Genomic DNA, 23703 nt, shown 5'->3' with positions numbered 1-23703 from the left:
TACGGATCCCGAGATGATGACATTACCCCAGATCCTCCAGGCAGGCCCAGTGTCATTGGAAGGTCCTTAAGAGGGGGGCGGGGGGGGGGGGACAGAGCGAGACTTGAAGATGCTCTATTGCTGGTTTTGACAAGGGAGCACAAGGCCACACCCCCAGGGGTGCAAGTGGCTTCGCAAAGCTCGAAAGGCAAGGAAATAGGATCCCTCCCAGAGCCTCCAGAAGGTGCGGAGCCCTGCTGACACCCCAGTTCCAGCCCCGTGTGCCCCACTCCAGGCTTCTCTCTTCCCTCCAGCACTGCACGGTGAAGACGCATGGTTTTAAACCACTAAGTTCATGTCCATTCGTTACAGCAGCAAGAAGAGGACACCCCACCGGGACTGCAGAATAGTGACGCTGGGCAGAGACACCTGGGGAGAGGCTGGGTGGGGTTTCGGCCTGTGTGCCTGTCCTCTGAGAGACGGCCCCTTCTCCGTCTTTCCTCAGTGACAAAACCCACAGAACGACGGTCCCCCAAAACAGGACTCGCTCATGCGCATGCCCTGGTGTTGCGTTCTGCCCCACCCTCTCCTGTGCTGTCTCATCCTGTCCTGTTTATTGATGGACTTGAACTCGACCTATTAAAAAAATCACGACCACCCTGGCTGGTGTGGCTCCGTGGGTTGGAGTGTCGGGCCGTAACCGAGAGGTTGCGGGTTTGATTCCCAGCTGGGGCGCATGCAAGCCGAGGTTGCGGGTTCCATCCCCAGTCCAGGTGCGTACAGGAGGCGACCAACTGATGTTTCTCTCTCACACCCATGTTTCTCTCCCTCTCCCTTCCTCTCTTTCTTTCTCTCTTTCTAAAACCAGAGGAAAAATGTCCTCAGGTGAGGATAATTTTTTTAAATCATGACCCATAGAATTCCTCTCTGTGTAACAATTACTCCTTAATGTAAGAAAATGAGGTGATGGACACTTTTTGGTCCCTGGGCCTTTCTCCGAAGAGTTACAATGAGTGCTGTGAAGCGTCATAGTTTGGGCAAATTCCTCACCAGCAGTTCAAGACCGCCAAGGCTGTGAGGACGGGTGCCGCTGCCTCAGGGGAGAGGGCGGGGGCTGAGGGGGAAGATTGGGAGGGAGGGCCATGGATGCCAGAACGAAAGACCGTTCACGAAAACCAGCCTCCAGGATTCAGTGTTCACGTTCCTCCGAGTTTCCTCCGAGTTTCCGAACTCTGACCTTCCCTCGCCCCGCCTCCCCTCGCCCCTGAAGCTTTGTCGGCGCCTGTGAGAAGCACCCTCACTTTCGGGGCGCTTGGAGGAGGAAAGCTGGGATTTCGTACAGAAATCTTCTGCATTGTCAATGAATATTGGAAAATCTTGGTTGAAATGTATATGTATGTGTATGTATGTGTATGCACATGCATGTTCCATTCCATTGATTTTAAGTGTGTCCGACGCATGCGAAAACCTGTGGCAGACGAGCGTGAGCTGGGCAGGACCACTGCTCGTGTTGTGGGCTCCGCGCCTCCGGAAGGTTCTCCTGCAGCCCCGAGACCCAGCGTCGACCGGACAGAGCGCGAGAGAACGCGGGCAGCAAGCCTCTAGAGACGGACGTGGCCCCGAGTTTCTGTCCCCCATCGCGCTGGGTCCGGGCCCGGGCCCCGCCCACGGTGGGCTTCCCGACGTGTCAGCGGTGGGGGACTTCTCGGGGCCCACAGAGTTCCCAACGGCCACCTGGCATGGGGTGGGGGAGGGGCAGCTGGGGTGGGGGTGGTCCGGTCTAAGGCTGATTCCAGCGACCCAGTATCTCTTTGGAAAACACTCGCAGTTGCACACAGGTGTGGGCTCAAAGGCAACTACCCTTGCCCTTGACCAGAGGAAATGCATGCTGGACGGTTGGCAGAGTTTATCGGTGCATTATAGGCAGAATAATGGCCCCCACCCTTCAAAGATATCTGGGTCCTAATGCCTGGGACCTGTGTATGTGTGTTACCTCACAGGGCAAAGGGGGATGAAGGTTGCAGATGGAATTAAGGTTACTAATCAGATGACTTTTTGATGGGTAGGTGATGCTGGATTCTCTGGGTGGGATTAATAGGATCAGGAGGATTCTGAAAAGTGGGCAAAGGAGGGGGTCTGAGTGACGTCCTGGGAGAAAAACTCCACCCACCTTTGCCGGCTGTGAACCGGATGGACGAGGGGGCCACAAGCCAAGGGGTGCTGGTGGCCCCGAGAGGCCGGCGAAGGCGAGGAGAGGGTGCCTCCACAGAGCGGACAGAAAGGAACGTGCTCTCGGCCTTGGGTTCAGCCTGGGGAGACCATGTAGACGTCTGGCCCCCGGAATCGGAGGGGGATCCATTTGAGTGGTTCAAGCCACTGTGTCTGTGGCAGAAAGAGTGAACTAAGACATCTGTCTCAGAAGAGGAGGCGTGGCCATCGGACAAGGCCGCCTGGAGATAAAGAGCAGAACCAGTGTGGGAAGGGGGCTCTCTCTCCAGGGGCCCCTCCTTCAGGAGAAACACTCCATAAACGAGTGGAATCCAGAAACAACGATGTCACATGCACGTGCTCGCACACACATCTCACCATACTCACACATTTTCACAGGCCTCCAGGAGCCTTGTCGATTAGGCCTTATTCCGGCAGAACAAATTAGTCCAAAGTAGCGTGGCTTACAACAGCAAGTACAGATTACATCTCAGAGCTTCTGTGAGTCAGGGGTTCAGACAAGGCACGGACAGAGCCGGCTGTCTCTATCCGCTGTCTGGAGCTTCAGCCAAAAGACGGGAGCCTGGGAGCTGGAGGCAGCTGCAGGACTATTCATCCCCACGCACGCAGCCTGTCCGTGTGGCTTGGGCTTCCCCGACAGCGTGGCGGCCGAGAGAGTCTCGGTAGCTGGGTGAGAAGGAGCCTGGGTCTTGTTGGAGTTAAATTACTGGGGGCGTCCAAGAGAGGGCGGGGAGGCAGTTGAGTATGAATTTGTTATTCCCGCGTGAGGGCGGGGTTGGAGATGTAAATTTGAAGTGCACAAATCACAGAAGGGCCCAGAAGCAGGAGGGCAGAAGGAGAGCCTGGAGAACAAGGTACCCCTGTAGCCAGGGGTGTGTGTGGGGGGGTGGCTTCAAAGAGGCGAGTCATCAATGACTGCGGTGGGCTCAGGAAAACCAGGCCAGCAGCAGGCATTTCCATCGCTACAGTTACTCGGGGTCAGCATAAAGCAGAAGGAGGGATGAACTTGGCCTGCTGGGACTTGGGAGCAGGGAGGAGGACACGAAGTCCGGCATGCAGAAGCTGTTGGGCACCTTTGGGGAACTGTGAGCCCCGACACTGGCCCCGCAGGCTGGATACCCGTGTGGGCAAGCCAGTCACGCAGGCTGCTCGAGGACCGGGTGAAGCCTTGGCCAGTTTAGACGAGCTGGTCTATACGCAGCGAGCTAGTCTAGCTCCGTGGGCTCCCTGGGGGCTGAGCTGCCCCAGGATTCGGGTGGGGGCGGACAAGCACGGGGCTGGGGATCCACGCAGAGCCCATGCCAGCGCTGTAGCTTGCTATCTGTAGCGCTCTCTCGCGCTCTCTCTCTTTAAAGGAAGACGATGCCTAGGTAATCTCCGTGATATGTCATCGCACCTAGCTCACATCCTTGTCTAAACTTCAGTTCACTCGCGGCGTGTGAACACCCACGGCCCCGAGGGAGCATTCATGTCCCTTTCGGAAAAGGAGACAGCAAGTTAAAAGACGGGAGTGGGCGGCAAGCTGCCCTCGGCGTGCACTGGCGAGTCGCAAAGCCTCCTCGATGCCCCTTGGAAACACCAAAACGCGGCAGGCGGGGTCGCTCAGTGCCTCCCGGGTCCGGGGGCGCGGGGGCCCGCGGGGCAGTGCAGGCTCCCGCAGAGAGGGCTCGGGAAGGAGCCGGGTCCCGCGGCGCCCAAGGCCGGCGGGCAGGAAGGTCCCGCGCCCTCGGTCCCCTGGCCCGGCCGCGCCCGGGGAAACGAGCGCCGAGCGGTGCGTCCCTCCCTCGCGGTCCCCACTGGGGCCGACGCGGCGCGGACTACAAGTCCCAGGAAGCCCCGGGCCGGCGCGGGGCGGAGCCTGGCGCAATTCCCCGGGATCCGGCGCGCTGGGAAGCGCCGCGGAGGACGCAGCGGCCGCAGCGGCAGCGGCAGTGGCGGCGGCGGCCGGAGGGCGGAGAGCGCGCGGGCGGGCGGGGCGGAGGCGGGGCCGACGTGGGCCGGAGCCCTGCGTGCCAGGGAGGGGGCCGGCCGGGCAGGCGGCGGGCGGCACTGGAGCGGGCTCCGCGGCTAGCGCGGCGCCTGCGTCTCGATCCCGGCTCAGCGGGCGGCGCGCGGCGGCCTCGGCGCACCGGACGGTACCGCACGCAGCGCGCGGACCCGCGCCGCGGCCCGGCGCCCGGAGCGGCGCGGCCACTGCCCGGGGGCCGGCACTCGGCCCCGGCGCTGGGAGCGCGGCGGCTGCCTGGGCTTTAATGGCTGCTCGGAGGGGCAGCGCGTAGGGGTGGACGCGGCTGCGGCGCAGGAAGGCGCCCGAGCGAGCCTCCTCAGGGGCCGGCCGCGCCCGCCGCGGCGCGCTCCATGGGGGCCCGCTGACCCGGGGCGCCGGGGCCCGCTCGCTCGCCGGCCGCGCGTCCCGGCCATGAACTGAGTCCGCGGGCCGGCCCCCGCGCCTGCTCCGCCTGCTCCTTTCTTCTCGCGCTTCGTCCGCCCGCCGCCGGCGGGCCCGGCTCCCCGGGGGCTGCGGCGCCCCGGGCTCAGCGGCCCGCGGGCCCCGGGGCGCGGGGCGGCGGCGGCGGCGGGGGGCGCGCGGCTCCGGGCGCGGCGCCTGCACCATGAACTACCAGCAGCAGCTGGCCAACTCGGCTGCCATCCGGGCCGAGATCCAGCGCTTCGAGTCGGTCCATCCCAACATCTACTCCATCTACGAGCTGCTGGAGCGCGTGGACGAGCCGGTGCTGCAGAATCAGATCCGGGAGCACGTCATCGCCATCGAAGGTGAGGACCCGGCCGTCGCGGGCTTCTGGAAAGCGCGGGGGAGCGGGCGCCCGTGGTGCGGCGGGGTGTGCGCGCGCGTGTGTGCGCGTGTGTACACACGCGCCGGGCCGTGGCACGCGGCTGTCCGGCCGAGTGAGCACCGCGGGGCTTCTTACCCTGCAAGGCCGGGCGAGAGGCCGGAGGAGGCCATGGGCCGGGCGAGCGCGCCTCCAGCCCTGCCGGGGAGGATGGGTAGTCGTCTCTCTCCCGTGAGAAAGTGGCCGTGTGGTCGTGTCCTGGGCGGCCAGGGTGACCTGGGTCGCCAGAGTGACCCGGCCCCTCCGATGCCTGGGGGCAGCTCGAGGAGTTGGCGTCCTGGGACCGTGACAGCTTCCCAGGTCACTCCGAGCGTCTTGCTGGGCGGCGCTGGAGACTGTTTCAGAAGTGCTGCCGCTGGGGGCGAGGCTCTGGCCAGCGAGCTGAGGAGGGGCAGGGCGGCCCCGCTTCGGGCCTTTGCTCAGGTCAGGGCCCCGGCGGAGCCGCGGAGCTGAGCCCTTTGCCCAGAGTCAGCCCCCGCTGCAGGCAGACAGCGTGGTGTGTCTTCCCCTGCGTGGAGACTGGTCTCCGTAGAGTGTCTTCTACCCAAACCCTGGACCAAATTAGGAGAGCCCTACCGGGAGGGGGTGGGGCCCCTCGGCCTGAGGGTCTCGCCTTCCTAGAAGCTGGCCGCCCTTCTGGCACATGAGGTGAGACTGTGAGCCCCCTGGACAGGGGAAGAAGAGCCTGCCTCTCCAGGCCGGTGTTCTCTCTGGGTCACTGGTGTGGCCTGTGCCAGGCTGCTGCCCAGCCTCTGGACGTCTCCTTCCCCTACCCACGCCGTCCTGCTCATGCCTGCCTGGGAGACCGGTGTGGGGCGGGGACGGGGCATGTGGGGTCTTCCCTCCTGTCCCCTTTGGCCGGGGATGGTGAGTGGCCTGCAGGGTGGGTTGTCCATCCACAGTGCAGGACTGTCCCGGCCCGAGGCCAGCAGGGACGCTGTTGAGGGAGGCCCGGCGGGAGCGTGTCCGAAGCCCGGCTGCAGGCTGTCACCCGGGGCCTCCGCCACGGGAGGGCTTTGCTCAGGCGCCACCCAGCCTGCACTGCTAACCCCAGAGCGACCTGACGGACGCTTGGCCACTTAGGCGGGGAAGGTGAACTGTGTGGTGCTGATCCTCTGGCAGCTCCGTGGACCGGAACAGAGGCTGGGCCAGGCTGCCGATTGGCCGGCGGTATTCACAGGGGCCGGACTGACTCCCCCAGAGGATCTGAGCCGTGCTCCAGTCTCCTGTGGGGCCTGGCTCTCAGCACACCTGGCCGCCCTCCTGGCGATGAGAGATGCTTCCAGACTCCTGGAGCGGCGGGGGCTGCAGGGGGGCCGTGGACCCGCACAGGGTGCTGGTGGTCTGGGGGTGGGGCAGCCGTGTTCCTCTGGAAGCCGATCTCGGTGAGACGGGGCACCGCGGGTGTGCCTTGTCCCTCTGCAGCACCCACAGCAGTCTGATGAAACACTCTGGAAGTCGGTGCCAAGCACCTACCGAACGTACCTGGCAGAGGGCCCCCGAGGCTGAGCGGAGACAGCCTGCAGCTGAGTGTGACTCATGACGCCTGGTTCGCCTTTCCTACTCTGGAAGCCGGGCGCCGGGCGCTGCGTGCTGGGTCCCAAGCACTCCCAGCAAGGCGGTGGCGGTTGCACTTTCTAGAAAGAGGATGTGGTTTCCTTTTTTCTTTTTTTTTTTTTTTTAACGCCGAGTGGTTTCTGGATGATGGTTTTGGTCGCTTGGTGTCTGCCCTTGTGATGTGAGACTTCAGTCCCCTGCCTGGGTGAGTCTCTGTCACTCTCAGCAAGACTCGGAATCGGTGCTCGAAGCCTGCTCGTGGCGTTGGTGGCGTTGTGACTTTTCTGTTAGGAGGAGGAATGTCTGTATTGTGTCAGGGATGCTGTTAGTTTAACGAGGCTTAAGAATCGCTCAGACACGTTTCGGTTCTGTGCAGCACCATCAACCGTGATGGCGCCTTTCATTGGCACTGGCATAGAACTTCGACAAAAGTTCTTTTGCATCTGTGACCTCAGGGTGTCCCGAGGGAGTGTGACCCACTCTCGGGTCCTCAGGTGGTGGAAGGTGGAGGTTCCGGGAAGGAGCACGACTTCCCGCACATCTGACGGAGGTCATTCAGAATGCGGTCATCGGGAGAGCGAGCCCAGGCCGGCGGCCTCCCCGGGCGCCTCGCACCGCCCGGGGTTGAGGAGTGGTGACTTCATCTGTCCTGGTGCAGCGCTCTCCCGCCCCGCTGCAGGACGCGGTCGTGATCTGTGGGTCTGTGTTTTGGAAGTGGAGAGGGCTGCTCACGGGGGCCGGGCAGCGTTTCTTCTGTCTTTGCGGGAGAGGAGAGCGGTGCTGAGGCGGCTCTCTGCAGCGGTGCGGGGCGTGAGCTGTCCACGCACAGCGGGCCCCAGCGCGCTGCTGTGAAGTGCAAGGCTGCTGGGCCTTGGGCCGGGGGCGGGGGGCGGCCAGCGGGATCACTGGGCGGGCAGGTGGGCACCGGGAGTGGCACGGTGACTCTGAGACTCAGGTGTGGCTCTGCCCCCACCTGGGGACCTTGCAGGTCAGGGCACAACAGTGGCAAAATGTGAATCTTTTTCAGTGACAACGTACAGCCCGCCATTTCCAACCAGGAAAGCATACAGCTGTCCTAGTAAATAGTTTAAAAATAGCGTGTCCCACCCAACAGAGAAAAGTGTGTGTTTTGGAGGCTGTCCAGCGGCGAGGCTTTCCCTGCCTCCGTGGGCACGTAACGTGAACTTGGAGTCATCCGTGGAGAGTCTTGGGACCCGCGTCCCGTGCGCACTTGGCAGTGTTGGGGAAGGTCCTGAGTGTGGCTTCCCCTGTGGGCGCCCGCCGCTCCGGTGCTGGCTGTGCTGTGCCGTCTCTGGACAGTGTCCCCGTGCGCTGGCAGCTGCAGGGGTGTTGCTGCGGGATCCAGGAGCGGCCTCATCAAAGGGGAGAACCTTTCGGCCGCTGCGTGGCTCTGCCCCGGGGAAGCTCTACTGAGACGGACCAAACCGCGTGTGCGTGTGTTGTGGTTGAAGGAGATCCCCAAACACGTGTGGGTCTGCGGTCCCGTGTGCAGGCGTGGGGGATGGGATTTTGATCTCCGTCTTGTTTTAAAACATGTCCTTGCCCCTGCCCCACCAAAGTGGGTGTGTTTTATCTTTATTTCTCAGACTTTGAGAGATTGTTTTCCTGTTCCCTACATACTCCCAAACTCTGGGGTTTGAGGGAGCATTGCTGATGGTTTTCAGGTTTGCCTGATCGGATCCCTGGCGTGTCCCACGGGGTGCGGCATGCCGGGAAATGTGGCCCCGAAGCCCGTGTCTCCTCTGCGCCCAGAAGTGCGCCTGGGAGCGGCCTGCACCCCGGTGCGGGCCGCTGGGCGAGGTTTTCCCCTCCGGTTCCTCTTTTCAAGCCCGTCTGGGTTGACGGGATTGAGGTGAATGAGTCAACTGCCTTTCCCGTGGAGCAAAGCTCGTTCTTGTTTTAGGGATGAAGTCTCTATTAGCGACTGCGCTTTGTCATTCAGCTTCCCAGGGGCAGGGGCCAGCAATAACCCAGCCGCTCGCTCAGCCAGGCCGAGCCTGGACCCCCAGCCAGCTCTCCGGGCAGCAAGTCAGCAGGGACCCAGCCTCCCCCTGGCCCACCTGTGCTTCGGAGTGGCTCCTTGGGGGGCCCTGGGGAGGTCCCAGTGGCCTTGTCCTTGGGGGGAGAGCTCTGCCTGGCACCCCCGGCGAGGACACTTTCACAGGGGCTTCCAGGGCTGGGCCCTGCCTCTGGGGGACTTGACGGGGCTGGGGGCCCCTTAATCCAGTGGCACAGCCCCTTTGTGCAGCATCGGTGCTCAGGGGGCAGCCTGCACGGCGTCCTTTCATCTCGTGGCGGTTTTGTGACATAGAAGCAGGCCGACCCGAGAGATGGGCCGGGCTGACCCGGCCTCAGCGCTGGCCCTCGAGCCCTGACGGAGCCCGAGCCGGAGCTCCTGGTTAACTCGCAGCCCCACCGGCTCTGTGCACGCACTGTTCTGGTCCCGCGTCCCTTCCCCCTGGAGGGGTTTGGTTTGAGAGTGCCGCTCAGGAGACCAGCGGTGTCGTGGTTTCCGTCGGGCTGCGTGCCGCGGCCGAGCTCTGGCGGTGCGAGGTGGCCCTCCTGCAGGGACGCACCTGAAGTGCATGTCGTGGGTGGACGCGTCTTGGGGACAGATCTCTCTCCCTGCCTCAGGTGAGCGCGACTGTTCTCGGCCACTGTCCACAGTGTTCGTGAGAGTTCAGGTTTAATCAGATGGTGCAGGTTTGGGGCCTTTTCACTGTGGATATAAATGTCTTTGTTTCCCCCTCAAAAACGGTCTCCCTTGTGTCTTCGTCGCTTCCAGGTTAAACCCCCTGTGCTGCCGTCAGTGACCGGCCCTTTCCCGTCCAGGTGTCTGTCCCCTCCAGCCTGGCCGATGTCCCGTCTTTTCCCACCTCTCCCTGTCACAGCGGGGCTGCTGGCTCTGTGTCCCCAGCCCCCGTTGGCTCAGCTGGGAGGGCTGGGGGCTGCACAAGGGCAGAAACCCGCTGTGTCCCCTTCTGTCTCCTCGGTGACACCCTCGCCCCGTCCTGCCCAGCCCCTGGCAGGCGGACCTGCCGCAGGGCTCCGCTTCTCTCGGGCACCCGGGTCCTCTTGCTCCTCCCCCTCCGTGTCAGGGTGCTTGCCCGCCGGCCCGAGGGAGGGCGTGCAGAGAGGTCGCCGAGTGCAGACGTCAGGGCCGCGCACCTTGGGAGCCGGCGGGGCGGCTGGGGTGGGAACGAGGTCTCCTCAGTGTACGTCGGGGGGGGAGGGGCCTGCCTGCCGAGCCCTGGCGGCGTGTGCCTGCGGTTGGTGGTGTTTTGTGCTGGCGTCAGTGGATTTGAGGCGTGGGACCGGCTTCGCCCCCAGGGACAAGTGAGGGACAGACCCGGCGGCTGACGTGATGTGGTGTCCTCGATGCACCATTGGGAGCCGTGGCTCTCAGAGGTGAGCGCGACCCCCCGAGTTTCCGTGCGGCAGGCCGGCCCGGGGACATGTCTGGGGAGCATGGATGGCAGAGGCAGGAGCCCGGACCCGGCGGCTCCGCTGGGCCAGTGCTCCCAGGCTCCGTCCCCTCATGCGCCCTGCAGGTGACCGGTGAGCGCCTGCAGGCCCCCGGGGGGTTGCAATGAAGGAAGGATTTCAACCCAGGTCCCGGTGGGTTCAAGTTCAGGCTCACTCTGCTTCTGGCCTGTGGTGAGGGAAGTGGCTGGGCGGGGGGTGGACATTGTCCAGGTTGCTGTGTGGGGAGGTGGGACCCGCGGGTGTCCCGTGCCTTCCTCAGTCCCGGCCTGCCGTCCTGGATCTCGTCTTCAGGGGCTGCCGAGGTCCAAGTGGGCCTCTTCCTGGGTCCCCGTCACGGCCCTTCCGGGGCTGCAAGAGTGTTTCCGTGACAAGGGGGGGGGGCTCAGTGGTGTTCGTGTCACAGAAGGCCCCGGGGCGGCGGGGATGGGGCCGGCTGAAGGGGGTGAGTCGGAGGGACAGGTGGCCGCCCCCGCTGCAGGGACCTGCAGAGCAGACCCGTGGCCCTGCTGTGCCCCCTCTGTGTTCTGTCCAGACCGGGTTTTTATTTTGTTAACTCTGAAGTCCCTCATTTTATACCCCCTTTTCCCTGTGTATCCCCAGGGCTTTATAGTTTGTCCGTCTGGCTCTGGCTCTTAACTACTGATGGGGTCTCGTGCTTCTTAACCTCCAGACAAACTCGTGCCCCAGGCCCCGCCCCCTGCCCCACCACACACCGGTCCTGCCGTCCTGCAAGCCCTTTGCTGCCGTGAGTGAGTTTGGCGCAGCGCATCAGGCCGGGTTGTTTTTAAACCCCAGCGCCCCGGGCCCTGGCCGGGTGCTCGCCACACAGCCCCTTCCCTTTGTTCACGAGCGCCTCTCCCCGGGAAGCACCGTGCAGCCGCAGACGGCCGCCTCTGGTCTCTGTAGCATCTGTTGTTTTCTCTCGGGATGTGTGTGCGCGTGGCCTTGTGCGCTGCTGTGGGCCCGGCCTTCCGGGTGCCCCCGAGGGGCCGAGGGGTTTGCAGAGCCTGGTTTAGGGTGTGGGGGCCTGCGCACGGGCCGTGCATGGGGCGGCTGCCCCGAGACACACTGCTGACCCGTCCCGGGCACAGCCGGCAGTGCGGTCTGGGTCCCGTCCGCCCACCTCCTCCCTGTGGCCCTCACTCACAGCAACTGACGGGGCTGGAAGGGGTGGGCGTCTCCACAGCATTGGGGGGCTGGGGAGGAGGGCAGACACCACCCCCACCAGAAGAGGCTGTTCATGGGCCCTTTGAATAACCAGCCAAACAGCGCGTCTGTGTTAGAGGTGGGGAGATTTTTCCATGAGGGGCGGACTAAATATAGGCTCCGGGGTGGGGACCAGGGCCCGAGAGGGGGGCTGTCATGGCTCTGATACTGTTGCTCCCGCCGGCCGTCAGGGCCCGCCGCGGCCCGGGCCGGGACAGGTGCCGCCCTGCCCCTGCTCTCTGGGAGCAGGCCGGTGTTTTTGTTTCCGCGGGGCTCATTTGCACATTTCACACTTCTCCCGCAGTTTGACGGCGATTGTCTTTTTTGGGCTGCAGTGTTGCAGTACCCGCACAGTGTTGCTCCACAAGCAACTGGCTGCTCATGCCGCCTGGTTGTCATTAGCATCGTGTTGGGAGCTGCTTCTTCTTTTTTTTTTTTTTTTTAAGGGTGAGAAACGCTTTTCATGGTTCTGGGAGAAGGATTCCCAATAATTCCCGGTCGTGCTCCAACCGTTTATGTTTGCCCTTAGAAATGTCAGCAGTGAAGAGGCTGCTGATTTCCAGCGTAGTAGGACACGATGTTCCGGTCACCAGCCCCCCTCCCCCTTTGAACGGTCCCAAAGGGAGACGTGCCCTCTGGGGGTGCGTTGAGCCTCAGCGCCCTGAGCTGTGGTTGCTGCAGACCTGTGGGCTGTGTTGAGGACGCGGAGGGAATCAGAATTTGTTTTTTCTGTTGAGCGCCTCCACCGAGACCTGCCTTCAGGTTCTGAGTTTCTACCTCTGCTGGGGTGTCTGTGAGGTGGCCGTCGGCAGGACGGGGCATTCCAGGTGCGGTGGACACGGGCGTGGGGAGAGCCGGCGGCCCTGATGTTCTGTTTGTGTTTCCAGTCGTCCGTTTCCGTGAGGGAGGGGAACGTGGGCACGTTTTCCAGGCAGGGCACTTCCGGGAGTCTGTCCGTCTGCCTCTGTTGTTTTCAGAGATGGGGGGGGGCGGGGGTGCTGCCAGGGACAGGGACCCAGCCGCCTCCCGTGCGGACGCCGCTCCCCGTGGCACAGGCGGGCGAGGTCTGTCCCAGACACACACAGGCGAGGGCATTGTTCCCACGGCGGCCCCGCCGGCCGAGCCTGAGTCTCTGGTTTCCCACGTCCTCCCGTTGGGTGTCCGGGGCCCATGGGGCCGGGGACCACAGCCGTCTTCCTCGTCGTTCACAGACGGAGAGGAAGTTCCCACCGACTGGCCGCCGTGTGTAACCAACCGGAATCCAGGGCAAGGTCCAGAGGGGGGCCCAGACACGGCTGGCTGTTGGAGACGGTCGGCTGCCGTGTGGCTCCTCGGTCTGCCTGGTCGATGAGCATCTGGGCGGCTTCCTCTTTGAGGCTGCCACGAGAAGCACGCACGTGCCCGTGGGTGCCCACGCGCCCCCGTTCCTGCCGGGAACCTGCTGGGAGCCGAGTGCTGGGGCCGCTCCCCTGTTCTCCGAGCCCGAAACCACACACCGTCAGGCGGGCGGGCGGGCGGCCCGGCCTGGAGAGGCCCACTTCTCCTTGCTGTTCAAGGTCCAGAGTGTGGCTGTGAGGCTGGCGGTGGAGCGAGCGGCCGCCTCCCTCCTTGCATCGACCTTGTTCGTTAGTAAACAAACAGTTCCGTGGCCGACACACTTCCGGCACTGTCTGGGCTGTTAGGTTTCTTAGATTTAGGGGTGCCTGCAAACCGCTGCCTCCGTGTTAGCTGAGTAAGTGCAGCTCTGCAAGTAGGGCTGGGAGAATGAGCTCGGTCACCAGGAAGCTCTTGCGTCCCAAATGTGGACAGGACCGTTCGCTGGGACAGGACCGGCCCGCCCCTCCCCGGGGCCCCCTGCTGACCGCCCTGTCTCTTGGGGTCCTCCTGCTGGCCCAGCCCAGACCTCCTGAGCCCCTCTCACTGCAGTGTCCTGGGTGTTAGGTCACCTTTCGGTCTCTCTTGGTACTTGAAAGGAAGGTCATTTGCTACTGTTGGTCTAAACTGTTCTGTGGTCTTAAATGGGTACATAGCGGTTTCTGTTTGTTTATCTCAATTATGGGAAGACCCCAAAGAAAAAGAGAAAAGCTAAGTGTGGCCAACTCTGCTGCCCTCAAGGGGCTATTTTCTTTGTTCAGTCCGCCCGTCCTGCGAGCTGCCACGCCCCTCCCGAGAGGCCACGCCCCTCCACAGAGACCACGCCCCCACAGAGGCCACGCCCACCCCCAGACTGGCTGGGAGCTCGGGAGAGTCAAACACAGATCCACACAGATCCAGGGGCATGCGCCTGTGTGAACTTCTCCACTTGCTTTGCAAACGCAAATGTTTATTTTGAGGGATGGGGTGGGAAGGCCGTGTTTATCTTCACTTTGTTTAGCGTGGGAAGCGGCTAACGTGAGAATCAGTAGGCGAGATGGTATCGCGCACCCGCCGTGGGCCGAGCGCAGGGCCGGACTCTGGGGGCAGAGACGGACGTGCAGGACCCGCGCCCCTCCCGGGGGCCCGGGGGTGGGCACAGCAGTACAGGCAGCCAGGCAGGGCGGGCGAGGGAGGGGGCCGGATGGAAGGGCCCGGGAGGGAACGGGGCAGGAGCCGGGCAGCGGGCGGAGGGCTTTCCCGGCGAGACCAGATCTGTTCGGTCTGCGGAGGACTGGGGAGGGGCAGGGCGGATGAGGGAGCAGGCTGGGCACGCTCCCTCCGCCTCTCCCTCCGCCGAGTGTGGAGTGTGGGTTTGCGTTTGGGGAGTGGGGGGAGGGGCCGATGAAGCTCAGGGGTTGCGCTGCAGGGCGGGAAGGCAGCAGCCGTGGCTGTGGGGCTGTGGCGGTGCGGAGCGGCAGGGTGGGTCCCCACCAGAGCCCCTGCGAGGGAAGGGGGGGGCATGGGCAGGGGAGTGGGGAACCAGAGGTGGGCCCCGAAAGGCGTGCACCGAGGGGCAGGCCTGAGGTTGCCTGGGAGTCTTGGGGCGCAGGGAGCAGGGGTGGGGCTGAGCTTTGAGCCCCGGGAACACAGGCATGGGGAGCACGTGGGGGGGCATTTCATCCCCAGGTGTGGGTGGGAGAGAGGTGCTTGGCCACACGGGGCGGAGACCTGGGATTTGTGGAGGGGGGCCCTGTCCCCCCGGGGTGGGCTTGGATGCGCAGGTTCAGAGGTCATCCCCTCTGTCACCCGGGCTGAGGGGCAGGCATCTGGAGTGGACTGCAGCCTCCCCCCTCCGCCGACTCCTCAGTGGGTGTCTGAGGCAAACATCTCTCAGGACGGTGGCTGGTGCGCATCGCTAGGAACCGAATGAGTCCACGGGGTGGGGTGGGCAGGGGGCACTCACATGACTGAGCTTCAGCTGCCGTGGCCCCCGAGGTCCTGCCTGTCCGGCCAGGTAGTCTCCTGGCCAGCTGGGCCTCTTCCAGAACAAGGTATCCGTCTGTGTCTGTGTACCTGTCTCTGAACAGTGGACCCGTCCATGTCTGTGTGTCTGTGTCTGAGTCTGTAGCTGTAGGTGTCTGTGTGTCTGTCCGCCCGGGTGTGTATTTCCCACTCGGCGCGTTTAGTCCATGGGCTGGTGGAGCCGGGGGGCTGGGGCGCAGAGGCGAGCAGGCCCGGGGCCGTGCAGGGCCAGGGCAGGTGCAGGCCCAGCTGTGGGGGGCGAGGAGGGCAGAGGCTCCGCCATGGAAGGGCCGGGCGGCTCCGGGAGGAAGCCCTGCTGCGTGAGCCCGAGAAGATGGGAAGCCGATGACACTTGGGGGGTCGTTGACAGGTGCCACGTCATCTTGCCTCCACAGGAGGCCTTGGGAAGCGCTCCCCTCTGCCCAGAGAAACCCCGTCTTCACACAAAAAAGTTGCCGGTTTTCACAAAGATGCGTTCCGTTTCCCCAGGCACCTCCGTCTGCACTTGCCCCGCTGGTCCTCTCATTATGCTGGGAAGGAAAACAGTGCCCATCGGATCTCTTTCTGCCCACAGTCTGCCTCTGGGGCCCCCCCACTGCACGCTTTCCCTTCGCAGACCACCCCCGGCTCACCGTGAGGGCGTTCAGAGGGGCGCCTGCTCCGGGGGCAGAGGGTCTGTGCTTCTCTTGGGAGCCCGGGACGCAGGCTGCCTGGGCCCGGAGGACAGGCGGGGCCGCCTTTCCCGGCAGCAGTTCCGAGGCCTGAGCTCCGAGCGGGCAGCCTGTGGTGCTCGTGGGATCCCAGCCCCTGCCTCTCCTGGCACACAGGTGGAGGCGGCGCGCTCAGCGCTGTTGGTGTGCAGGGTGGGGGGGGGTGCTGCTTGGAGGTCAGCGGTGGGGTCTCAGTCTGCTGGGGGGGGCCGGCACCTCTCCGCGCGTTGTGGATGTGCTGGGGTGTTTGTGCAGAGTGTGGCACGTGAGGTGAGAGCAGATGGCTCCCTGGAGGGGGCCGTCGCCGCCTGAGCCCCGGGGCCCCTCCTGGGTCTGCTCGGGGACGGAGGTGTGTCCCCCTCCCCCGTCTAGGGTCTGGGACTCGGTGAGCCAGACGTCCTGCTGCTAAGAGAGGTGCAACTTGGCTGCAACTCCAGGAGGATCTCTTTTTCTCAACATTTTGTGATACAGTTCTCAGACTGGGAGGGGACTGAGAGAGTGTTCACAGGAGCGAACTCCCCCCGTCCTCGTTGCCTTGGTTTTCTTGTTGAATGTCTGCATTCCCCCCGCCCCCCCGCCCCCCCCCCCCCCCCCAGCAGAGGGTTCAGCCAGCACTTGCCACAGAGGGCAGAGCTTTCCAAGGCCGGCCCCATTCCGCCCTGGAGTCTGAAGGGTTTCTGGAGCCAGGGCCAGTCCGCGGGTGGCGTCAGAGTCCAGGGGCGGCGCTGGCACGGCACGGGTGAGGTGCTCGTCGAGTGTGGCGCGTGTACAGGGTGTCCTGTCCTGCGGGGGCAGCTGGTGCAACCTGCCCTTCGTGGGCACGGCCTCCTGTCGTGTGCGTCTCCTTGCCGTTCGGACTTGGGTGCACCGGGAGGCCGACTGGAGTTCCATGGCGAGTGTGAGTGTGTGTGTGTGTGTGTGTGTGTGTTTGGGGGGGCAGCCCCTCCTCGGGCCCTGGTGGTTTTGGCGGGCCCTGGTGGTTTTGGGGATGGGGTGACACTTTGGTTGCAGGAGCAGCTGAGGTGCTGACCTGGAACTCGGGCGTTCTCTTGTTGGAACCTGTTGCTCTGTGACCGCTGCCTGGAATGATGCCATGGGGGGTCCCAGCCTCGGTGGCTCTCCGTGGCTGGCAGGAGACAGACAGGCCTGGGACCCTGGCCTGGGGGATCCAAGACGGCACTCGCCTCAGTGACTTGCTGCAGAGCCGCCGGGAAGTGCTCGAGTGCCTGTGGGCCCCGGTTTCGGAGGCTGGAATCCGTGGGGTTCAGCTCTGACCCCGAGGTCCCTCCGGTCTCCCAGTGACTGCACCGCCCCATCCGCTGCTCCTCGGTCCCCGGATGACCTGGTCCGGTGGGTTTGGGGGTGGGGAGGTTGGGGAGGAGAGGCCAGACCGCTCCAGGGCTTTGTGTCCCTCCGGTCCACTCTGGTTCCCGTCACCTGCAAACCCAGGGGGACCCCACCTGGCGGAGTAGTGTCCAAAACCGGAAGGAAACTGCGCATGCGTGGAACCCACGTGGCCCGTGGACGACCTCGCACTTGTGTGCCTCGAGGGACGTGTGTGCAGGTCTGCAGCAGCACCAGCGTCCCTGCAGCGTCCTGGTCCCCGGACACACGAGACACAGGGAGGGCAGGTGCGGGACCGCCCGTGACCCCGGGGGACAGCGTGTCGGCGTCGTCGCTGTAACGCGCAGGTAGGAGGTGTGGCAGGGCTGATTCCAGCACCAGCGCGGGTCGATGGTCCGCTGGAAGGTGTTCGGGCAGACCCTGGAATGGAAGTCTAGTTGGGCTGTCAATCAGACGTCTTAGGGAGGAGCCTCCAGAGGTGGCGTCGTCTGTGGGCTGAACCGGAGCTGAGAGCTGGGGCTGAGAGCGGTGCGATTCTGATCTCTGCCCTGCTAATTACAGAGCCCGGTCGGGCCCGAACTCCGGTTTCCCAGCCTGGGCCTCCGTGGGGCCGTCTCCTGGGTTGCTGGTGCGGCCGTGACCTTGACGACCTTGGGGTGGCCTCATGGTCCCTGCCGCCGCCTCGTCCAGGCCCTGCATCCTGCCTGGAGCTGGCCCGAGTCCCTCTGGGGGGCCCGAAGCAGTGGGTCCCTTCTCAGGGTCGCCTCCCGGTGTCCCCACCGCAGCCCCAGCTGCTGTCCCCTGTCACAGGACCGGCGTGGGACTGGCCAGGGTTTCTCCCAGGCTCCAGGCCGCCCCCCTGGGCTCTCAGCTCCACCCCCCGTTTCCGTGGGGATGGGCCAGTGGGTGTGAAGTGTCCCGCAGGAGCCGGCTTTGAACTGCCACTTTGTCACGGTCTCTTGGCCGTCCTCGAAGGCTGTCGGGCCGGCGGAGCTGGTGTCTGAGCGTGTTTCGGTTGTCCGCTCTTTACCTGCAGCTCGGGGCTGAGCTTCCCAGCGGCTGGCGGCTCCGAGTGTCCCCGCCCCCCACCCCTTTCTTCCGAACCCTCCCCAAAGCGGAGTGCGCTTCACTCACGGGCCTGTCCCCCGCCCACCACACAGGCTTGTCTCTCCCCAGCTGGCTCCGTCCTGCTGGGAGGGGTTTTCAGACTGCGCGCCTGTCCTTTTTGGCAGAGAATTCAGCCGGAGGCGACCAAAACTCTCCTGAAGGATTGTGTTAGATTCCAGTTCCCAGGGGCGCCCGCCCGCCTCGCCACCTGCCTGGCCACACTCCCTGTTCATGGCCCCCTCCTCCTCTCCGCCTGGCCCTCCCTCCTTCCTTCACTCTTCCCCTCCTTCCGTCCCTCCCCCCCTCCCTCCTTGCCACAGAGAGAATCTGCCTCCGACCTCTTAGAACCTTAGCGCCATTCATAATCATGTGGGTGTGGGTGTGGGTGTGTTCCAGTGTCTCTTCCCCCTCCCCCACCCCCACTGGGGGCCGGGAGCACGCAGGCCTCTCCGCTGTACCCCTAGAGCAGCAGCCCGGGCTGGGCTTGTCGATGGGGGTCCGGGGGCGGAGTCGTGGGTGGGGATGGGGGCAGGGGTGGACCGTGACCATCTGGGCTGGGCTTCGTGCCTTCTGGTGCCAGAGGGCAGGGTTCGCCCACCGGCGGCAAACACATGCCGGTTCTCACAACAGGCCCTGCCCGGAGAGTCGGTAGGAGGGTGCCGTGCAACGCCAATGGCAGCGAACTTTTCTAGAAACTTGTGTTGGGAAGATCCGTTTTCCATGGTTACTGTTACCTTGGTTTTGTTACATAACTGCCGTTAACTTCAGATACAGGGTTTTGAGGCTTGGGTTGCAGTGTTTAAACACACTGACTTAATGTTGCCTCTGGGGGCTCTCTGGACGGCGAAAGAGGACGCTCAGCGAGCAACTTGGGTGCCTCTGACCAGGACTCTCTCTCCTGGCCGGGCGGCGGGGCGTCTCTGAGAACGCTCTTGGTTGGGCGCGTCGTACGTGGTGCCCACGGGAGCCGGGCCGCCGAGATGGGGAGCCACTCGGGGCAGGGGGGGCAGCCCCTCTTCTTGCTTTTCTGGACCCCGATCCGCAGTGTCAGCTTCATTCTCCCCAGAGACGGGGAGACTTTCGAGGCGGACACGGGAGGGGCTGTGGGGCAGTCGTGGGGGCTGAGGGGACGGGGCGTGGTAGGCAGCGACCCCGCCACCTGCGCACGGAGCTCCGTGAGGGCCGTCCGCTCGCTCGCTCTCCTCCCCACGCACTCGGATGGCGGGAGGTTCCGGCCTTGCCCCGGGTGTGCCGGAGGGCGCGGCAGCCTCTGTGGACGACCCTCTCTCTGTCAAGGTCCCGGGCAGCCGGTCACACTCACGCTGGGCCCAATCCCTCCTCAGATCTCTCTGTTCGTTCTTGGGGAATTCCTTTGCGATCATGCGTGGTGGTTTCTCATGCAGAGCTTCTGCAACTGGGGGTCCTGGGGACTTGGCTGCCTGGGGTCCGTCACGTGGTCGGAGATGGCCGGGCTCCCGGGCCCCTTGTGCCCGGCCCAGCGCTCCAGGCCCGCGGGCTGAGGAGCCGTGGCGCACTGCTGCCTGCAGGGGCTCTGTCTCAGATTGTGCTTGCGGATGGATTCCTTTTTAGGAAGAGGGGACGCGGACAGCCCCGTGAGGCCAGCCGGGGCGAGGCCAGCCTGAGGCTGTGCGAGTGGGTGGGTGCGCGGGGGGCCGGGAGTGGGCTGGGCCGGGGCCCCCGGGGCCCCGCGCTGCTCGGGCAGCTGGGTGGGCGGAAAACGACACCACCGCCCGCAGGCGTCTCTGACAGCTGCTCCCGCTCCGGCTTCCAGAAATTTCTGCTCCGCACTTCATGAGTACCCTCCCAGTTTATTCCCTTTCCCTCAGCTAATAACATCATAATGGCACCACCTGTTTGTCGAGTGCGTGCGCCTGTGGGGCCCCCGGGGAAGGCCTCCACGTGCTCCGTGCCGCTTTCTGCTGGCCGCCGCCGCAGGGCAGAGGAGGGGCTGAGGTGTCACAGGTCAGGGGCTGAGGGCTGGAGGTCACGGCCTCGCTCTCACCCGCCCGCGCCCGGACGTGGTGAGGCGGGACTCAGGCCCGGCACTCCCCGTCACCGGCCCCGTCACCACGACGACGATGGGATGCAGCGGAGAGGAGACGTCTGGGGGCAGCCCGCGGTCTGCATGCAGGGAGGTGGGGACGGCTGTGTCGTCCTCGGCCCCTGCACACTCCAGGGTGAGGGTTGAAACTCATGCTCACGCTGGCCTCTCCTCACCGAGGTCAGAAAGGTCACCGCAGCTGCCGGGTCTCCTCTCCGTCCCTGAGGGTCGGTGGCCCTGGGACGCTGACTGGTGGTGTTGGTGGCCCAGGGCGGAGCCAGAATGCTGGGCTGGTTGGCTGCCCGCCCGTGATGACAGGTTCATGGGGCTGGGCGGGGTCCGGGGTGGGGCCAGGGGGGACTTTCCAAACGGCGTGCCTCTGAAAATTCACCGGGTTCCGAAAATCCGCGGCCCCTTCCATCCGGGTAGGTTGCGGGAACTCAGGTGTCAGCCGCACGGATCACGTGGCATTTTAGTCACAGGGACGCCAGCAGGCAGTTAGTGTTTACCACGGACATGGGAGGGGGCTGGTCCTCTGAGCTGTAGTTAGCACAACAGGAGAGACCGATGCCCCAGGAATCCGAGGGAGGTGCCTGAGGTCGCCCACGGCCAGGGGGCCGCCCGAGGGGCAGAGGCTGCTCTGGTGGGGGGGGGGGGCGCCCTGCCCATTTTCCTCCCGGGAAGCTCTGCGCAAGCACCCACTTCCCTTTCATCACAGGCGTGGGTTGGCGGGCGCCGCCCCTTTTCCAGACAGGGACCCCGGGGACGAAGAGAAAGGTGTGACCCACCCACGGCCGTCCTGTCCTTGACCTTGCCAGGATGGAGGTTCCTGGATCCCAGTGCTCTGTCCGCAGCCTCCCTTCCAATGACACAGTCAGGGGGGGCAGGGCGGGGGCAGGGCGGGGGTGGTCTGGATTCCCATTTAGGCCCGGACCCCCTTCCAGGTGTGGGCCAGTCGGCAGGCTTCCCCGCCCGGGCAGGGAGCTGGCCCCGGCCCGTGAGGGGCTGTGGGGCTTCTACCTGGGGGGCTGGGGAGGGGTGGGAAGTGTAGGTGGTGGCCGTACCCCTTCCCCCCTGCCCCCGGCCTCCGGGCAGGGCACGAGGTGTGCGGCGCTGCTACCTGAGTGCTCCCACCTGAGCCGGCCTCACCTGCATGGGCAGGACTCACCTGTGAGGGTCGTGTGACCAGCAGCTGGGTGCCGGCGGCCACCGTGAGAGTTGCCGGTGACGTTCACGGCTGCGGTGCTCACGCTGACTCCCTTCCCTTCGTTCTGCGCCCCCACCCCCACCCCCGCCGCCCCGAGTTATGGTTTGTGTAAGAGGAAGCGCACAGATTGACAGCTTACGATCTGGGGAGTCTTAGCAAAGGCGCACACCCCCGGGAGGCCACAGCCCAGGCGCTGAACTCGTCCGTCTCTGTGACGCCCCCCAACCCCCCTGTGAGTGACCCACCCTGCTCCCGCCCTGACCGCTCTCCATCACGGTGGGCTGTTGGCCTTTTCTAGAATCCGGTAGAAATGGAGTCGTGCAGAACGGATCCTTTCTTCGCCCGGCTTCATTCGGTCCGTGTGATGGCTCTGGGACCCGCCCAGGTCGTTCCGTGTTCTTTCTCGTGTCCGTCCGTGGACTTCCCACCGTTTGTTCTGTGGGTGGGTGTTGAGGGGGCTGTGTGCAGGGTCCGGCCCCTGCGCGGAGCTGCTGCGAACGTCCACTGGCCGTCCTGGGTCCGGCCCCCTCTCCCCCCGGGGGGAGGGGCTGGGGGCGGGCTGGGCGTGCAGCTCACTGAGAGCGGCCGGGCTCTCCCCCAAGCTGCTGTTTGACCTCACCCCCTGCCGGCAGCCTGAGAGCCTCTTGACCCCGTGGGTTCATGGTCAGCGGGCTGCTGGCGGCGATGGTGGGGAGAGCACCTCTCCTTTATTTTATTTTTTAAAGATGTTACATCATTTTAGACGGAGGGGAAGGGAGGGAGAAAGAGAGGGACAGAAACATCGATGTGAGAAACTTACTTACTTTTCTGACTTACTCGGGGGAAGTACCAAGGATGGGGAATGCCGGTTTTGTTGACGTGGACTGAGTAGGAAGATGAACCGGGCCCTTCCCCCTTCCCGTCTCGCTTTCCCTGTGAGGCCGAGCCTCGTGCGTGTGCTGGACCGCGTGCTGGACCCAGCCCTCCGAACGGGGTCCTGCTGCAGCTCAGCAGCCGCTGTGCCACCCAGAGACCCAGCCTGCCGCCTCCCTCCCCAGGGCGGTAAGATACCTGAGTGGAGACCCTCCTCTTTGGAGTGCGTGGGGTGGTGTCAGAAAAATGCGCCATGCCCTTAAAGAGTGAGGGGTTCCTGGCCGGCTGGCCCCCCTGCTGGGCGGCCAGGTTCTCGGGGCCAGGGTGGCGTTGCGTCGGGCGCCCCTGGCTCGGCTGAGGTCCTTCCACGGCCAGTTCAGTCCCTTCTCCTGAAACCTGGTTCCCAGTTTCGTGGGGTCTGTTTGCACTTTTCCGGTTCCACCGTGGCTGCACGAGCGTTTTCTTGGCGCCGGCCTATCGTTAAGGTGTGAGATCGTGAGGTTTGAAAGTGTCTCTTGTTAGCCCACCCCGTCCCATGCACGTGGCTGCTCTGGTTGCCGCGGCTGGTGGACGAGGCGAGCCCGTCCCGCCTCCACCCAGGTGAGTGCAGGTGCACACTCTTCCTGCTCCCAGCACCTGCCCCCAGCCGCCAGCCCACCTGGGGGCCAGGCCTTGGGGCGGGAGGCCTCCAGCACCGGGCTCCCAAGCTTCTGCCTGCCTCAGGCTCGGCTGCTGGGCTGCGTGGGGGGAGGGCTGCCGGGTGCTGCTGCAGGACTCTGTGTCAGCAGGTCCCGTGACACTGCCACCCGGACAGACTCCCGGGGGTGCCGCCCCTGCCGCCACTGGGGCTGCCATTGCAGGAACCGCTGCGCCGGGGCCTCCCAGACGTCAGGACACGAGGGCTGGTGTGTGTGAATGGCCTCCTGTGGGCACAGAGCCTGCAGGGTCGCGGCCGCACACCTGCCGCACACCTGCCGGGGTCAGGAAGCCTCGGGGCGCATTCCCCGTCATGTCTGGTCCCTGCATTTGGACCGTTCAGCGGGCGTTTCTCAGCTGACACAGCCCGCAGCCCCCACGTTCGCCCCGTTTGGGAGTAGTTCTTCCGGGTGAAAGGTGACTTGACAGCTTCTCAGGTCTGCACAGTGGGACGGCCCTGGGGGCTCTAGGTCCGGGGACCTCGGGGTCCCCTGCCTTTTCGGGGTGTGTGGGTAACGCGTGTGTATTTGTATCCAGGTGATTAAGCACAGGCGGCGCGAGCGCGTCTCACCCCAGAGCGTGCCGGCACGCCCACGCGTCTGAGCTCAGCCGGCCCAGGGTGCTGGCGTGGTCATTCACGTCTGGCGGCTTGGCTGGCCCATAAATACATCCCCAAATGGATCTGGCCAGGCCTTGCCCTGCTTGGACGCCTGCAGTGGCTCACCAGGGCTTTCAGAGTGAAGTCGGAATTCCTGGCCTCGCCCTGAGCCTTTTTAGAGCGAGTCACGGGGTAAATAGAGACTCATGAGCTCAGTCGCCTCCTCTGCACCCCGGGCCCTTGGCGACGGGGCCTGCCCGGTCTTGCCCCTCCCCGAGGGCACCTCCACGGCAGACAGTGCCCTGGGGGGCTGCCCAGGCTCCCGTCAGTCTGGGTCCTGCCTCTCTTTCCTTAACCCTGCAGATTCCTCTGCTGTCAGGTCAAGTGTCACTGTCCCTGGAGGCCCCTCACGTGGCTCC

At 64.6% G+C, this 23703-nt stretch overlaps 1 protein-coding gene across 4 annotated transcripts in view; it reads left to right on the top strand.

Annotated features, from left to right (window-relative positions):
- Positions 1–4221: 4221 nt before the first annotated feature.
- AGAP1 (ArfGAP with GTPase domain, ankyrin repeat and PH domain 1) overlaps positions 4222–23703 on the top strand; it is a 348436-nt gene continuing 328954 nt past the window's right edge. For 3 of the 4 annotated variants that reach the window (XM_028509859.2, XM_028509858.2, XM_036022679.1), the window contains exon 1: positions 4223–4983. In XM_028509859.2, coding sequence (XP_028365660.1) covers positions 4821–4983 — 163 coding nt within the window. In that variant the 5' untranslated portion in view covers positions 4223–4820. Of the gene's footprint in view, positions 4984–23703 lie in introns of all 4 variants that reach the window. The other variant, XM_036022678.1, reaches the window with a different exon arrangement.

The sequence above is a fragment of the Phyllostomus discolor genome, chromosome 4, assembly GCF_004126475.2.
Source record: "Phyllostomus discolor isolate MPI-MPIP mPhyDis1 chromosome 4, mPhyDis1.pri.v3, whole genome shotgun sequence".
Classification (NCBI taxonomy): domain Eukaryota; kingdom Metazoa; phylum Chordata; class Mammalia; order Chiroptera; family Phyllostomidae; genus Phyllostomus; species Phyllostomus discolor.
The sequence above is the reverse complement of the archived record's forward strand: the minus strand, read 5'-3'. Positions and strand labels throughout refer to the sequence as shown.